The sequence below is a fragment of the Geotrypetes seraphini genome, chromosome 3, assembly GCF_902459505.1.
Source record: "Geotrypetes seraphini chromosome 3, aGeoSer1.1, whole genome shotgun sequence".
NCBI classification, from domain to species: Eukaryota; Metazoa; Chordata; class Amphibia; order Gymnophiona; family Dermophiidae; genus Geotrypetes; species Geotrypetes seraphini.
The window spans coordinates 166,449,617-166,468,624 of record NC_047086.1 but is presented as its reverse complement, the minus strand read 5'-3'; the positions used below and the strand labels follow the sequence as shown (position 1 = coordinate 166,468,624).

Below are 19,008 nucleotides of genomic sequence, written 5' to 3'. Positions count from 1 at the left end.
CCACTGCATCTTCAAATTGTGCAAATCTATCTCATGCATATTCATTATGGATATCCTAAAAAAAACATTAACTGGCAGGAATTTGTAAATGTTTAGCTGGCTAATATGGGGAATTAGTTGGCTAAACCTCAGCTCTAAATAAATAACACTAAACTAAATTTAGCTGCTCAAGAAATGGCTGGGCCTAGAGGAGTTCCTGGGGAGTTTTCCAGCTTTCTGGCTAAGTGTAGAAGGTCAACCTTAAAACAAAGCAGGAACCAAAGAACTCACACTAACAGTCAAAGAGCCATTATACAATGTGGGAAAAGGCACCACAGTATCAGGATGGACACCCACAAATCCTACATAAGGACAAAACTTGATTGCAGATGACAGAGAATAAATAAATAAGCCAGTTCTCAAATGTAGATGGCCAGCCAGTGACATGGAGTAGGACCCAACATAGTTTGTGTTTTGGCAGTAGATTCCTTCCTCAGAAGTCCAGTTGATCCATATCCAATCAAATACATTGGAGATAAGCATTATGTATCATTATGAACATCAAGCCATTGAAAAAATAGCCCTAAACACAAAACCAGTTGGCCTAACTCTAACAGGCTGCATTTTGGCTGTCTAGATTAAGGAAAGGTTGCAGCTGCTGTCTCAGTACAAGTTGTGAATGTCAAATGGCCAGACAGTATTAACATTTGAAAATTTGTTATGTGCAGAGTTCCTCCACTGCAAAAATATCCACAGAACTCCATTTTATAAATTTAGTTTATTTAAAAACTTGTACCCCACTTATACCCAAGTGGCCCACATAGTACATCCATAATTATTAGACATAATAACAATAAATAGTTCGAATAGTAAGTTTTTTCTTGAAAACCCCCAATTAAAATGGCTCATGTAGAGGAGAATTAAGTCATGCAGGTTGGGACTTGCTCAGTTTTCCCTGTACTTTGGAAGTGGCTCTGCTGAACATAGATCTTCTTGTAAAATATCTATAAGAATGGGCAGGTCTGTATGTGCCTTTTCTGACATATCCAGCAGGAGCTGTGATTAAAAAAAAGAGTATCCTAAACTCTTTAATGAAGATTGCTACTGCCAGAAACTTTGTGGGTTCCAGATCCACACACTAGAATTTATGTGCACATCTTTATAGAATACACCTAACAAGATATGCCAGAAGTATGGCCAGTAGGAAAAAGGAGGTATTGATGCCCCAGTATAAGACTCTGATGAGACCTCATTTAGAATATTGTGTATAATTCTAGAGACTGCACCTTTAAAAATATATAAAAAGGATGGAGTCAATCCAAAGGAAGGCTACTAAAATGGTCTGTGGTCTTCATCATAAGGCGTATACAGACAGACATAAAGATCTCAATATGTTTTGGAGGAAAGGCAGGAGAGGGGAGATGCTTGAGTACCTGATTGTAAACCACTTAGATAACTTTGATATTTATATAAATACCTTAAATAAATAAAAATTAAAAAAAGATGTTTAAATACCTGCATGACATAAATGCACATGAGGTGAGTCTTTCATTTGAAAGTAAGCTCTGGAATGAGAGGGCATAGGATGAAGTTAAGAGGTGATAGGCCCAGGAGTAATCTAAGGAATAACATTTTAACAGAAAGGGTGGTAGATGTGTGGAACAGTCTCCCGAAAGAAGTGGTGGCTTCATAGACTGTGTCTGAATTCAAGAAAGCGTGGAATAGGCATGTGGGACCTCTTAGAGTGAGGAAGAGATAATGGTTACTGCGGATGGGCAGACTGAATGGGCCATTTGGCTTTTATCTACTATCATGTTTCTGTGTTTCTTATAAGCATATGATGCTACTCTCCATCCGAAGAAACTTGACTCAGCTCATGTAACATCTTTTGTAATCTAGAATATATTGTAATTCTTTATTATCCACCAGTTGTAAATTGACTCAGTTGCTATGTAACATCTCCTGTGATATCGAATGTACTATAATTCTTCAATATAAACTGTAATTAACTCTTCTCCTGTAATGTAATTCTACTGGAAATGCCCAGATATCTTCTTTATTGTAATCCGTGGCTATGTTACATCTGCTGCGATATGTATTGTAACTCTTCACTGTTACTTGTAATCTACTCTTTTCCTGTAATGTAATTCTACTGGAAATGCCCAGATATCATCTTTATTGTAATCCGCCTAGAACCGCAAGGCACAGGCGGAATAGAAATCCCTAATGTAATGTAATATATAGATTCTAATTGTTGCCATTTAGCACTGATAAACTGATTATTACTACTGATGCTAATTGGCAGATTGTGTCCAAAACAAAGCATAAACTGCCACTTGGATGTCTTACTTGTCAAAACGTCCAAGTGGGCATTTTTGAAACTGACTTTCTAGACATCTTTCTGGTTGTTTTGTCCGGGTGGGCTTAGGACTTGGATGTTCTGCAGGGATAATCAAACTTTTAACACAATGTTCAGGGCACTATTTAGACCAGGGTTATCCAATTCCGGTCATTGAGATCTGGCAGGCCAGGTTTTCAGGATATCCACAATGACTTTGCATGCTAGAGATTTGTCTGCATTGCCTTCTTGGTATGCAAATCTCTCTCATGCATGTTCATTGTGGATATCCTGAAAACCTGGCCTGTCAGTAGATCTCAAGGACCGGAGTTGGGCAGCCCTGATTTAGATGTTTAGGACTAGACCTATTTTAAAAAACAAATAACTGTTGAGCAATATTGAAGAATCGGTTCGATGGACTCCCTATGGACATACATTTCTCCATGTATAAACTTGATGCTACTTCCCTTATTATTTTATTTTATTTCCTTGGTTTCTTTCCTTATTTCATTTACTGTATAATGGATCTGTCTTCAGCTGATACAGCAAGTATACAGACACTGTTTTCTTCTATGAAGTTACTCTGTTGAAAATATTCCTTTTGTTTGTATTGTTTGTACTTAAAAACAATAAAAAACTATTTGAACTCAAAAAAAAAAAAAAAAAACAAATAACAGTCACAAAAGGTCCCCAAACTGGCCAGATGACTACTGGAGGGATTAAGGCATGACCCCTCCCCTTACTCTCCCAAAGGTCACCGACCCCCCCCTCCCACCACCCAAAGATGTGAAAGAAACAGAACATTTCAACCTATATTACAGCTTCAGATGGCCACACAGACACAGCTCAGCAGATCAGAGGGGCATTCCAAGGGATACTACAGTGAATGTAACATTAAAAAGTCCCAGGTACACATGTCACTATAACTTGCTTATATTGTATGGTGAGCCTTGCAAAACCTACCCAAAACTTACTGTACCTACATAAAGATGACACCTGCTGACATAAGGGCTATTGTTCTGGTGTACAGGTAGGTACAATAAAGTTATAGTGACATATGTACCTGGGACTTTTTAATGTGACATTCACTGCAGTACCCCTTAGAGTTCTCCTCTGCACTGCTCAGCTCTCTGTGTGGTTAGTTTGCTAAGAATGCTGGCTGCTTCTACGTCCCATTGGCATGTTTTTGTGCATTTTTCATTTGGACAGTTTCTTACTTGAAAACGACCAGAAAAGATAGATGCACTAAGAGCCAAAACATCTAGATATGTCATTTACAAAAAATAAAAGATAGATGTCTTGCAATTTTTAAAATGGACATTTACTCTACTGAATTTCTGGATGTCTTTCCTAAATCATCCAGATTAAGACTTAGTTGTCCTATCAAAAATGTCCCTTCACGTCACATAAACCAATTGCCTGCTTTGAAAGATAGTACAGTTACATACTCTATGGTGTAGGGCCAAAATGATTCTTGGTAGTCAATTCACCCATTGCCTTGCAGTTTTCTCTGTGTAGGGAAGGCATAGTGGCATAGTGAAGGCAGTTGTGCCATGCGACCTCCCGAAGCATTCTTTCTCACTGCCCTGGAATCACCATGCCCCCCCCCCTCCACATCCCTATCCCCATTCACCCATATCTCTTCAAATCTTCTTTGGCTTTAAGTAGGCTTTTCTACCTGCTGCTTGCACCAGCTGAACATTCCTTCTGATGTCACTTCCTGGTCCCGTGGACAGGAAGTAACGTTGGAGGAATGAGACCAGCATGAGCAGGAAAGCCTGTTCGCTGCTGACAAAGATTTGAAGAGTTGGGGAGGGAATGCATTTCAGTGGTCCCTCCCATTGCCTAGGAGGAGAGAGGAGAGGTGCCAGCACCCCCACCAAGTCAGCACCCGGGGCATCCTACCCCTGCCCCCTCCCCCCCTTACTACAATACTGGCTATGACACAATGACTAGGTTGCAGAGGTGATACTATGGGCTTCTATACTGGCCCAATCACTATCACTCAGAAGGTGTGGAACAGCAGCACAAGGGTACCTAGGAATGGTTGACATTGAATCTGCCACTTGCTGCACACCTCTCATTATTTCTGAGCAGAGTGATTTTGACACTATTAAAACTGCTTTATGATACTTGTGAATAGGAAAACTGCTCCTATGTTTTCCCAAAGCATGTAGGGTTATCTGGTCTTTTCTACTCATTTTGTTTGTTAATGTACATGGATGCAAAATAATTAGCAGGCTTGATTCGCTCATTTCTTTTCAGCGGTATAAAGCTGAGTTGTTGGTATCACTCACCGGAGTTAAGCAGAATGATGCTCTTGAGGCACATGAACTCCTCCCCTTGTATTTTCATCGATCGAAATCGACTGGCTGTGGCCACCAGCATGTCAAAAATTTCACCAAGGCCCTCCACACATTTTCCATGATTCCTGTATGAACAGAAACATTCAAAGAACCCTTGATAACATTCACTTAAAATGCACCTTTCCATAAAATAATCGTGATGATTACAACCGCGGACAGCAGCTTAGAATTTGTAGACCACTGGTTCTCAATCCAGTCTTTAGGACACAGCCAGTCAATCAGGTTTTCTGAACATTCACAATAAATATCTATGAGATACGTTTGCATACAATAGCTGGGTGTGTCCTAAGGACTAAGTTGAGGACCACTGCTTTAGACCAATAGGTTTTTAGGGATTTTTAGCACCATTGTGTTCTTGTTCCACCTTTTCCCCAGGATCTCAAGTATAAAATCGTTGGTTTTATGTAAATTATTTATATCTGGCCTGTTTTCCATTTTTGCAAGCACATGTCTTCCAAAGGATTCCATAATATAACATAAAACTTTATTTATAGCCCACTGAGCCTTACAGTTCACAGCAACTTACAAAAGAATCAAGCTGTATAAAAACAGTTAAAATATAAATCTGACATCATTAAATACAGTTCTGCATCAATGTATAATCACTGATTCCCCAGAAATTTAGGGGTCTTTTTACGAAGGTGTGCTAGCATTTTTAACGCATGCACCGGATTAGTGCACGCTATAACGTGTGCTAGTTGAAAAATACCACCTGCTCAAGAGGAGGTGGTAGTGGCTAGCGTGTGCGCCATTTTAGTGCGCACTATTCCTCATGTTAAGGCTCTAACACGCCTTCGTAAAAGGACCCTTTGGTAAATAAAACCATTTTTAACATGCGCCTAAAATTTAAATAGGAAGACACATTGTTTACTAGCGGGAAAAGCATAGACTCCCATTGAGCTATTTGATGAGAGAGCAGACAACTCAAAATTTCTTGTGTGTACTACCTTTTACTGAGACGAAAGCAAAACAAGTGGTCCTTCTCAAACTCTGGGTTGCTGAATTAAAAACAAAATGTTCCACCACATAACTAGGCAAAAGACTATTAAGAAATTTATAAGAAAAACATCCTAGTTTAAAAATAATCCTAGCTTGTATGGGTAACCAATGAAGTTGAACTTAATAAGATGTTACATGGTCAAACTTTCATAAATTAAAAATCAATCTGTATTTTGAATCAACCTTAATCTTGTTAACAATTTACACTGGCCATTTCGATATATGATATTACAATAATCTAACAATGGGAGAATCAAATACTGAACCAGAATTTGAAAAGCCGACTCTTCAAAATATGATCTAAATAGATCGTAACTTCCAAAGAACAAAAAAGCCCTTTTGAACTACTGATTCTACCTGATCTCCCGTAGTTAAATTTCTGTCTAAAAGCACCCAAGAATTCTCATGGTAGGAAGTATCTGATATAATTCACCATTCAGTAATAAACTCTCTATTACGCGCTTAGTAGGGGTGGCATAAAAAAATTTGGTTTTCTTAGAATTAAGAACCAATTTAAATTCCTTTGTCCAGTTTTCAACTCTAGACATAACCTGGGTAATTAACGTAGCTTGATCAGATGGTTCTTTGTCAATAGGTACTAGAATTGAATTTTGGACCCTGGTTTGATGATTTTCCTGCAGACTTAATACCAGTTTATTGGATGGACTCCCAGGTTATAAATATGGAGGAATATCACCTCAAGAGATCTGGCATCAGAAGGTGAGAAACACAATAGCTTTTCCCTTGCACATCTTGGTATTGATACATACCTTCTGATGGAAATGGTAAGGGTAAAGGGTCATGGACTTCAGATACTGCCAAAATATTATTATATTTACACACTTTCTCTGTCCCTAGTGGACTCACAATCTAAGGGGTCCTTTTACTAAGGCATGCTAACCTATTTAATGCACGCTAAATGCTAATGCGCCCAAAGAATATAATGAGCGGAGATGCAATGAGCCTTCCAATTATTTATTTATTTATTCAATTTTCTATACTGTTCTCCCAGGGGAGCTAACAGTTTACATGAGTTTATTTAAGCACTGTCTGTCCCGGTGGGCTCACAATCTATGTAATGTACCTGGGGCAATGGGTGGATTAAGTGACTTGCCCAGGGTCACAAGGAGCAGCATGGGTTTGAACCCGCAATCTCAGGTACTGAGACTGTAGCTCTAACCACTGTGCCACTCTTAGGGCTCCTTTTATCAAGGCGCGCTACGGGGGTTAGCGCATCGGACATTTCATCACGTGCTAACCCCCGCGGCAAGCCTAAAAACTAACGGCTCCTCAATGGAGGCGTTAGCGACTAGCGAGGCAGGCGATTGAATGTCCGGTATTCCGCGCATTAACCGCCTACCGCACCTTGATAAAAGGAGCCCTAGAAATCATAATGTATAGGACAATCAACCATTGTGACATCACTGATGATGTTGGCTCTCAGGCATTGGTGGAATGAGCCATTATGACATCACGATACCAGCCACACTCTCTTTTTTTTTGGGGGGGGGGCACTGTTCCCTCTAAGCTAAGCGAGAGTCCTCCAAAATACATTGCTGCCATAGTAGTGCTCCAATATTATATTTTTAATTGCTAGTGACAGGCAGGTTCCCTGGAAACCTGCAGAGTTTGCCTGTCCCTTACTAATGAAAATGTGATAGTGGATTGGATTTATTCATTTGATATTGCACAATATAAATTGGTGTCTAAGCAGTTTATAATAATAATAAAGCAAAATGCATATCCAATATATACTACATTCATACTTCTTTTTTTATAAATCTTTATTGATTTTTAAACTTTGACACTGCAATACAATTATCTGAACATAATATTTCATAAAACGCATTATTAAACATACAATTTATACTTAGAACAATCATTTTCTCCCCCTTACCAAATTACTACAATAAGACAAATTATGTAATTATAATATTATAATTAAGTATTTTAATAAACAAAATATCTTTCCCTCCCCCCTCCCTCCCTTGGATGTGTAAGGAATTCTACCAACCTAAAAAAAAATATATATATATATATATATATATAAATAAATACATTATAATTATTATGATGTTACAAATATAGTCAATGGACTCCACACTCTATTAAATGTACTGCTAAACCCCAAACACTCTGCATTCATTTTTTCATATTTATACATGGTACAAACATTTGTCCACCAAAACGTATAATTTAGTCTGTCATACCTCTTCCAATTATGTGTCAATCAATTGGATAGCTATTCCCGTCATTATCATAAAAAGTTGTCTTTTATATTTATCCAAAGAAGGCTTGACATGTAAAAGCATACCACAGATTATGGCTTCATATGTTAGGGGAATTGCTGAATCAAGAATAAGATTAATTTATCTACAAATTGATTTCCAGATATTAAGTATCAAAGGACAATAATATAACAGATGATCCAAAGTCCCTATATCATTATGACAATGCCAACATCTATTAGACCTGGAATTATCTAACTTTTGTAAACGAACTAGGGACCAAAAAATCCTATGCAATAAAAATAACCAAGTTTGTCTCATTGATGCTAACCTTGTACACTTCAAACTCTAAGAACAAATTTGTGGACAACGAGATACAGAAATATACTGTTTTATCTCAATGCTCCAAATGTCTTTAAGACTACTTTTTGGCTTTTTATTCAAAAATTTAGAAATTAATTTATACCACTGGGCAGCCTGATGTCCTACTAAATCTGCCTGGTAACAAAGGATCTGCAAGCTGTAATAATTTTTTTAATTTTTCCATTCCGGAAACCCACTCCAAATGGCCTGCTTCAACTGCAACTACCTATATTGTTGAGACCTCAGAATGCCAAATGATTGTTGTAGTTGTAGAAAATCAAGCAGTTTTCCATTAGAAATAACATCATCCAATGTTCGAATACCTGCTTGCATCCAATTCTTCCAGGAGATCCCAGCACCGCCCACTTGTATCTTGGAGTTTAACCATAAGGACTGAAAAGTAGATTTTATTATAGGAATATCTGTTAATTTATCAATAAATTTAATTGTTTTCCAAGTGTCCAATATTATTATGTTGTCTTTAGCATATCTAGGTATACTGATACTTAATACATGAGATAATCTCATGGGAGACATAATTTTCCATTCTAGATATAACCAATCTGGATGATGTTCCATGAGCTCGGGGAGGGTCCAATACATTCCCTGGTGCATTATATAGGCCTGATGATACTTATAAAAGTTAGGAAAATTTACCCTACCCTCCGCAATTGGTTTTTGCAAAGATACTAAAGCAATTCTTGCATTTTTCCCCAGCCAAATAAATTTTGTAAGAATACTATATAGTTTCTTATAAAAGGACCCCTGAAAATAAACTGGTATCATACCCATTTGATAGCAAACCACAGGCAAAATCATCATTTTTACTGTTTGAACTCTCCCCCACAAAGACAAATGTAATGGGTTCCATTGCTCACACATTTCAGTGACCTTCAGCAATAAGGATTTTTCATTTACTTTTATCGTTTCTTCCAACGTTTTCTGAATCCAAATACCTAAATATTTTATGCCCTCTTCCTTCCATAGGAAAGGGAATTTATCAAATAATCCTATGGAACAATAAACGTTTAAAGGAAGAATCTCTGATTTACTCCAGTTTATCTTATATCCTGAAAATTTCCCAAATCTATCAATCAAATCAAGTAAATGTGGAATGGTAGTTTCAGGATTCCTCAAATGAAGCAAAATATCATCTGCTTATGCAGAGACTTTATATTCCCGACCTGCATAAGGAATTCCCTGAATCTCCTTTGCCTGTTGAATAGCCAATAGCAAGGATTCCAGAACAATATCAAACAGCAAAGGAGATAATGGACATCCTTGTCTAACCCCCCTCTCCAGACGAAAGCGTTCTGAAAAAGTATTATTAATATATAATCTGGCAAAGGGGGAGCTATAAAAGGTTTGAATCATTTGTAAAAATCTAGAACCAATACCAAACCAATCCATAGCTTGATACATAAAGGTCCATTCCACACGATCAAAGGCCTTCTCTGCATCCAAAGAAACAGAGAAAGCCAGATCATCCATGGCTTTTGTTAAATTTGCCTGAAAAAAACCACGCTGGCAGCATGACTGTGCCGTGGCCCGTGTAGTGCTCAGACCTTTCATCAGTTTTGGCAATCCAGTTTACCATGCTTAATACATTGTATTGGTGACTCTTTTGTCTCCCTCCTGATGAGGAAATTGAAACAGGACCTGTCGAGTGGAGATACAACATGGACGAGTATCCGCATTGACTGTTATACTCCAGCTGTTTAAGCTAAGTACCTTAATTTTTACTGGTTCTGTGAGGTGGATTGGTTCTACCCCACGTTTTATCTTTCACTGAAACATCTCACTAGTGGTCGATTCAGCTGGAATTTACAGTGACTTTTTTAGTATTAAGTTTTGTTCACGGATGGTTTTCTGCCTTTATTTTTGATATTGTTTTTCACTATTTGCTTTTGTTATTTTGGACACCCTTTTATATTCATCTTCATTGAGGAAGGACATTCTACATAAAGTTCCGTTGATTGCTTTTCACTCCTGATATTTGGAATGTGACTGTATTGTGGACTATGGACTATTTTTGTGATTTCATTCTAATCATTCATTTGTTCTAGTGTTTTTTGATAGATAGACTTTTTGATTTTTTCCTTTTATTTTATTTTTTTTATTTAGGTAGTGTGGGGTGTTTTTTGGAGGGTTGATTTTTCTTCCCTGTTTCTTATTTTGGCTCCTTCTGTCTTTCCTTTGGTTTTGCTCAAGCACTTGATTTTTCCACCAGTTCACTAACTTATAATTTACAAAGGCACGATGATGTACGGGGCAGGATTTATTTAGACTTTGGTCTAAGTGTTTATCACTTAATAAATATCTGCCTGGGGCTATTGGTCATCGTGAGGGAGAATCTAGCCCATACTGACTAGTGCATTGTAGTTTGCTTCAGTTTCTGTGGCCTTATTTTAGGACCTATTGGTGGTGCTTGGTGCATGCCTTTGAAGATTCAGACTTCGGTGCTTAGATAGGACATTACCAATTCTTTGTATTTGGATTATTTTGTTAAATTCAACATATGAAAAGCCAATCTAGTGTTATTAGAAGAATGCCTTTGAGCAACAAACCCCGTTTGATGCATACCAATGATGTAAGGGAGAGCCTTAGCCAATTCATACTTCTTAATTACAGACGGAAATAATACACTCCCTAAGATGTTCAAAGCTCATACATCATATAATCATTACTATTTATAAAATTACTGAAACAATAGTGTCTTAAGAAGCTTCCAAAAAGCATAAGAAGAATCTTCCTGAAAACCTATCAACCTCCTATTCCTAGGTGGCCTTACAAAAGTAACAAACACAAAATGGAACAAATAAGACATATAAACATTTTAAATTACAGATGAGTAGTTACATCTTTAAAAGCCATAGTTTCATAGATCCTCACACTACAGTTCATCCACAAAAAAGGTCTAACATATGAAAAATCTCACTTCCTGGTAGACCATAACCTAATAACATCAAGACTAGGTAATTGAAGAAGTCCTTTCTGCAAGGAGTATAATGCCTGCAAAGGAGAATTCCTTAACAATTGCCTTGAAAAATAAATAGGATAGCCCAAATTTAAGGCTATATACATGAGGCACAACACCTTGAAATTCGTATGCTTCAAGACTGGCAACCAATACAATTCATGCATAATTGAGGTGATACGCTCTATTTTTGTGGCTCCAGTAATGAGCCGGGCAGCTGTATTTTGCATTAGCTGCAGGCTTTGTAAACTTGCTTTGCTAGAACCAATCAACAAAGAATTACAATAATTTAGGGACAGGGGAGATAGGAAAGAGACATTCAAATATCTGAAAGATATTTATAATGATAGGTGTTAGAGTGGGGAAATTGGGCAGGGAGGACTGCTATTAATTACTAAAACTTCAAAGTTGTCATATACAGTATAATGAAAAAATTAAAACAAATAAATAAATATGCCACCCATTATCCAAAGAAAGTTATACGTTTGCCAGTGGCAGTGAATGTATACCCTAGCCATGTATTTTTAAAATTTATACTGATAATTTGGATCTTTGAAATTGCTAAATAGCTAGATACCATCGTATGCTTAGATTTCCAAAAAGCCTTTGACAAAATACCCCATGAACGCCTACTACCGAAACTAAAGAACCATGGGGTGGAAAGAGACGTACACAGATGAATCAAAAATTGATTGGCGGGTAGAAAGCAAAGGGTGGGAGTGAAGGGCCACTACTCGGACTGGAGGAGGGTCACTAGTGGTGTTCTGCAGGGGTCGGTACTCAGACCACTGCTGTTCAATGTATTTATAAATGATCTAGAAACAGGGACTAAGTGCAAAATAATAAAATTTGCAGATGACACCAAACTATTTAGTGGAGATAGGACTAAAGAGGACTGCGAAGATTTACAAAGGGACCTGAACAAACTAGGAGAATGGGCGACGAGATGGCAGATGAAGTTTAATGTAGAGAAATGTGAAGTCTTGCATGTAGGATGCAGAAACCCGAGGTACAGCTATACGATGGGAGGGCTGGTAATGGGTGAAAGTACCCTAGAAAAGGACTTGGGGGTAATAGTGGACAAGACAATGAAGCCATCGGCATAGTGCGCAATGGCCTCTAAGAAGGCAAATAGAATGCTAGGTATTATCTAGAAAGGTATTACAACCAGAACGAAAGAAGTTATCCTGCCGTTGTATCGGGCGATAGTGCGCCCGCATCTAAGAACATAAGAACATAAGCATCGCCTCTGCCGAGTCAGACCATAGGTCCATCGTGCTCAGCAGTCCGCACTTGCGGCGGCCCCCCAGGTCCGTGACCTGTAGTGATCCTTTACTTAAGACATTTTATCCTTTATAGTACCCCTCTAACTATATCCCTCAATCCCCTTTTCCTTCAAGAACATGTCCAACCCCTTTTTGAAACCCAAAATCGTACTCTGCTCTACCACCTCCTCCGGAAGCGCAGTCCAGGCATCCACCACCCTCTGAGTGAAGAAGAACTTCCTAGCATTTGTTCTGAATACGTCTCCCTTCAATTTTCTTGCCTGCCCTCTTGTTTTTGTTTCCCCCGCCAGTCTGAAGAATCTGCCCCTCTCTACCTTCTCTATACCCTTTATGATCTTGTAAGTTTCTATCATGTCCCCTCTAAGTCTTTGTTTTTCCAGGGAAAAGAGCCCAAGTTTCTCCAGCCTCTCAGCATATGAGAGGCCTTCCATGCCCCTTATCATCTTTGTTGCTCTTCTCTGGACCTTCTCGAGTGTTGCCATATCCTTCTTAAGGTACGGCGACCAGTATTGAATGCAGTATTCCAGATGCGGGCGTACCATCGCCCGATATAGCGGCACGATAACTTCTTTGGTTCTGGTAGTGATTCCTTTTTTAATAATTCCCAGCATTCTGTTCGCCTTCTTGGAGGCCGCTGCGCATTGTGCTCCCGACTTCAATGATTGGTCCACTAAGATCCCCTAGTCCTTTTCTAGGTTGCTCCTCCCCAATACCATCCCCCCCATATTGTAGCTAAACATCGGGTTTCCTTTCCCTATGTGCAAGACTTTGCATTTCTCTACATTGAAGCACATTTGCCATTTATTTGCCCATTCACTCAGTTTGTTCAAGTCCCTTTGTAGTTCTTTACATTCTTCAACAGTTCTAACTCTACTGGAGAGTTTTGTGTCGTCCGCAAATTTTATAACTTCGCACTTCGTCCCCACTTCCAGGTCATTAATGAATATATTGAACAGCAGTGGTCCCAGCACTGACCCCTGAGGGACACCGCTTGTGACTGCTTCCCAGTCAGAGTAGTGTCCTTTTACTCCTACCCTCTGCTTCCTGTCCGCCAACCAATTACATATCCATCTGTGCACTTCCCCTTCCACCCCATGGTTCCACAGTTTCCTTAGCAGGCGCTCATGGGGTACCTTGTCGAAGGCTTTTTGAAAGTCCAGATATATGATGTCTATGGGGTTACTTTTGTCCAATTGTTCGTTAATCCCCTCGAAGAAGTGCAGTAGGTTCGTTTGGCAGGATCTCCCTTTACAGAAACCATGCTGGCTGGCTCTCATCAGACTATTTCTTTCTATATGCTCATTTATTTTGTCTTTGATTAATGATTCGACCATCTTCCCCAGGACTGAGGTCAAGCTCACCGGTCTGTAGTTCCACGGGTCACCCCTGGATCCCTTTTTGAAGATAGGCGTAACATTCGCTATCCTCCAGTCCTCCGGGACTACCCCTGTTTTCAAGGATAGGTTGTAAATCTTCTGTAGTAACTCCGCTATTTCGTCTCTGAGCTCCTTCAATATTCTCGGGTGGATTCCATCAGGTCCCGGCGATTTGTCAGTTTTTGGTCTATCTATCTGTTTGAGTACGTCCTCGAGGCTCACCTCTATTGATAATAATTTTTCCTCTTGATCTCCCTTGAAGGTTTTTTCCGGTTCTGGCATGTTGGTTCTGTCCTCTTTTGTGAAGACTGACGAGAAGAACGTGTTTAATCTGTCTGCTACCTCCTTTTCCTCCTTTACCACTCCTTTTCTGCCTCCCTCATCCAGGGGTCCCACTTCCTCCCTTGCCGGTTGTTTCCCTTTCACATATCGAAAGAATGGTTTAAAATTTCGTGCCTCCTTGGCAAGTCTCTCCTCGTACTCTCTTTTCGTTGTTCTGACCACACGGTGACATTCTTTTTGATGTTTCCTGTGCTCTTTCCAGTTTTCCTCAGTTTTTATCCTTTTTCCACTTCTTGAATAATTTTTTCTTGTTTCCTATCACCTTCTTAACCTCATTGGTTATCCATGCTGGGTCTTTTGTTTGATTCTTTTTGCTCCCTTTTCTAAATCTGGGTATATACAGATTTTGCGCCTCGTTTACCGTGTCCTAGAATAAGGTCCAGGCTTGCTCCACCGTCTGTGTTTTCCTGGAGCCGTTCTTGAGTTTTCTCCTTACCATTTGCCTCATAGCGTCATAGTTCCCTTTCTTGAAGTTAAACGCTGTTGCAATGGTTCTCTTCCCCTTTGGCATTTCTATTTCCACTTTGAATCGGATCTTGTTGTGATCACTGTTTCCTAATGGTCCTACTACTTCCACTTCTTGGGTAGGTCCTTTCAACCCGCTGAGGATTAAATCCAGTATAGCTGTCCCCCTTGTTGGTTCCTTAACAAGCTGCTCCAAGAAACAGTCCCGTACTGCCTCCAGGAACTCAATTTCCCTTGAACATCTTGAGGTTCCATGGCTCCAGTCTATCCTGGGATAGTTGAAATCTCCCATAATTATGGTGTTTGCGTTTTTACATTCTCGTCTCAATTCAGCTCTCAGTTCTTCATCCATTGCTTCTCTTTGTCCAGGTGGGCGATAGTACAGTCCCATCTTTATCTCGGTTCCCTTTCTTCCTGGTATTTTAACCCATATTGATTCCGGTTGGTCCTTTGTCACTGCTGCATCCACTCCGGTTGAGTGAATGGTATCCTTTATATAAAGTGCTACTCCTCCCCCTTTTTGATGCGTCCTGTCTCTTCGGTAGAGCTTGTAGCCTGGTAGTACTATGTCCCATTTGTTTTCTTCATTCCACCATGTTTCTGTGATTGCTATGACGTCCAGGTTCTCATCTTTGGCCATGATTTCTAGTTCACCCATTTTGTTCTTCCAATATTGGTCACCGTACCTTTAAGAAGGATATGGCGATACTCGAGAGGGTTCAGAAAAGAGCGACACAATTGATAAAAGGTATGGAAAATCTTTCATATCCTGAAAGTTTAGGGAAACTGGGGCTCTTTTCCCTAGAAAAGCGGAGACTTAGCAGGGACATGATAGAGACTTACAAGATCATGAAGGGTACAGAGAAAGTGGAGAGGGACAGATTCTTCAAACTTTCGAAAACTACAAGAACGAGAGGGCATTCGGAAAAGTTAAGAGGTGACAGATTCAGAACCAATGCTAGGAAGTTCTTCTTTACCCAGAGGGTGATGGACACCTGGAATGTGCTTCCAGAGGGTGTGATAGGACAGAGTACGGTATTGGGGTTCAAGAAGGGATTAGACAATTTCCTGAAGGAAAAGGGGATAGAAGGGTATAGATAGATGATAGTGGCCTGCTGGGCATGATGGACCTCTGGCTCTTATGTTCTTATGGTCAGGTTAGCAGCAAGGTGGATATAACCTTAAACAATCATTTAGCACAACGTGTCATAAACCTTTTAAGCTTCAGCACACTAATCTGTAGGCTGTAACTGGATGACACCCGGAAATGCGCAGATGTTGATGCGATGACATCACGCACATGCATGACATCATCACATCAACATCTGCACATGAGTGGATGTCCTCTAGCCATGGCCCAATTGGGAGAGACGCAAAGCAAAGAGTAGATATGTCCTAATAAGATTGAGGTCAAGTTTCGTTCCCTGTTTGTGTTAAGTTTGATAGAATCAATATATTTTATCAACATCACGTAAGTTTGTGTGTTTGTGGGTTAGTTTCACCAACAAGACTCTTAAGACTCCTGAGGCAGGCCGGTTGAGGCCGAAACATGTACATGTTGAGTCATTGAGTTGATGAATAAAGGACTTTTGGGTAATAAATAGTGTTCACCAATCTTATTAGGACATATCCACTCTTTGCTTTGCGACTATGAGTTTTTGGATTTGGTTCTCCTGTGTTTATCTTTGCTACCCAACTGGGAGAGAAAGAGATGTCTCCAAAGGATAGGTCTTAAGTTTTCTGTTTGTCCATTACAAATAGTGGGAAATACACAGCAAGAAAAGAGTGTCTCAAGAAGGTCAGTCAGCTTGCCGCCAGCTTGACATTTCATTAGGTTTTTATAAATGAATAAATACATAGATTTTGGCTTATAAGCTTTTGTCCAATATTCAGCTAGCAGTAGTCAATAGCTTTTAAGAACTGACAACCATAGACCCTCATATTCAACAATGGTCCTTGTCCAAATGAAGGAAGGCATCAGAACAATAAGAACAAAACAGATGAACATGTGGTAAGATAAGATAAAATGTCTTGAAAGTCAACTTTTGGTAAACCTGGATGTCATGCATCTGGCATCGGATATCTACTAGTGCCTGTACTGCATAGCTAACTGGGCATAGATAGGACCACAGAAAAAGCAGTCCTATTTGGCCAGCTAGGTATAGGGGCACTGGATCTAAATATCACCGGTGCCTGGATAATTTATGGGTCTGTCGTGACACTTCCTCTGGAGTTAGAATTCGTCACCGTTCCTGTCCCTGTGGATAACTGCAGGAAAGCATCTCCATGTCATTCTCCTTAAAGAATGACATGGGGATGCATTCATGCAGTCAGGGCCGGATTTAGATGAAAAGAGGCCCTAGGCTATTCCACTTATGAGGCCCTTTCACCTTCCATTTTTAAGTTTGTAAATTACATGAGAGATAATAAAATACATCATTACTGTGATATATATCAATATGTTAAATTAAACATGTTGTTATTGGTACTAACCTTTATAAAAAATGTGACACGGATCTTGAGGCCCTAGGCTGAAGCCTAGTTAGCCTAGTTAGCCTATAGGAAAATCCGGCCCTGCATGCAGTTATCCAGGAGATGAAGGAGGACTGAGATTGAGACACTAATGAATGACAGTCTCTGGTATCCAGAGCAGATATTGTGATGTCATAATGCCTCATTCTACCAATGCCTAAGAGCCAACCTCATCAGTGATGTCACAATGGCTTCATTGTCCTATACTCGGCTCACATAAGAATCAGAGTATAAATGGGCACAGCCACTGACCCTCAAGCCTTGCATTGAAGAATGCTGGTGTAGGAGGACCAAGGTTGAGATAGACACTACAGAATTACATGGGATCAATGGCGTAATAAGGGGGCAATCCGCCCCAGATGCCTTGTTGGTGGGGTGCTGACACTCCTCCTTCTCTCCATTCCCGCCTCTTCCCAACCCTCCTCTCCATGCATGTGCCCCCCCTTCCCCCATACCTATAGTTGAAGTTGTTCACGGAGGTCAACAATGTGCTCTTTGCGACCCCCGTTGGCTCTCTCACTGATGTCACTTCCGGGCGTCACGCATAAGAAGTGACGTCAGAGGGCGAGCAAACGGCGTCATGAGAAGCATGTTGTTAACCGCCACGAGCACCGGGGAAGGAAAGGGAGACACGTGCAGATGGCGGGATTGGGGAAGGAGTGGAGGGGGTGGCGGGTGGGATCGGGGAAGGAGCGGGGGCAAAGACAAGGGTGGTGATGGGTGCCTCTCACCCATGCTACGCCACTGCACAGGATGGTTTCCCATTGTTATCCGCGGAGAAGGGAATAGTGATGAATTTACTTACCGTGTCATTCTCTACATACTACATCGTGCAGACAGATCTGATATTCAGTGGCACTGCTGAATATTGGCAGCTGCCAATTCAGTACGGGTCAAGCGGGCAGGAGTCTCTCCTGTCTGCTTAAACCAAGCAGGATATCACCTTTTAAAAATTGTATTTATGTCTTGTGGGCCTGATTCTATAAATGGCACTTAACTCGGTAGGCGCCTAGTGAATGACACCTACTTGCATGTCATTCAAAGTTAGGCACCATTTGTAGAATCGTGCCTAGCTGTGCCCAAATTGAGTTACAAGCCGGTATATTAGGCCACCATTTTCTTGACCTAAAATACCAGTGCCTAACTCAATTCATGCCCAAACTCCGTCCCTAACCATGCCTACTTTTTGGGTAGGAGCCTCGGTGTACACCATGACACCACTGGAAAATTAAATTTTTTAAATAGTTTATAAATCGGTTTTAAATGGTGCTGTCAATTATCAGTTCCAATTCATCAATTAAAAAAAATTTAAGTTAGGCACCTACATCGGTAGGCATCCTGATCTAGGTGCCATTTATAGAATCAGGGTCTTTGTGTCTGATCTTTACTGCATGTCCATCTGCATTGTTCTTGTTATTCTGATGCCTTCCTGCATCTTAAATAATAAAATGCTAGCCGCGCATGCGCATTTGCACTGCGTGTTCCCTGATCCCTTTTCTGTCGCGCTGTGCTAGCGAGAGTGCGCATGTGCGCTTAATACGTCACCAGGATCCACTCCACAAGCCGGGACCGCAGACAGCCGCCTATCGCCTCCACAAGCCCTTACTGGAGGATCGCCAAGAGAGCTCCCAGAGAATGCTGTGGCAGTGGGAGGATGGGGGGGGGGTCAGAGGAGAGGGACCGGCGCAGAGGGAGAAGGCATCGCCGCCGAGCGACCCCGAGGGCAGAGGCAGCCCACGCGCACGGTGGACCGAGCG

General features: G+C 40.4%; 1 protein-coding gene across 3 annotated transcripts in view; it reads right to left on the bottom strand.

The window, feature by feature from the left end:
• ESR1 (estrogen receptor 1) overlaps positions 1–19,008 on the bottom strand; it is a 387,331-nt gene that overhangs the window by 72,609 nt on the left and 295,714 nt on the right. For all 3 annotated transcript variants that reach the window (XM_033939699.1, XM_033939700.1, XM_033939702.1), the window contains exon 6: positions 4,615–4,748. In XM_033939699.1, the coding sequence (XP_033795590.1) occupies positions 4,615–4,748 (134 nt within the window). The remainder of the gene's footprint in view (positions 1–4,614; positions 4,749–19,008) is intronic.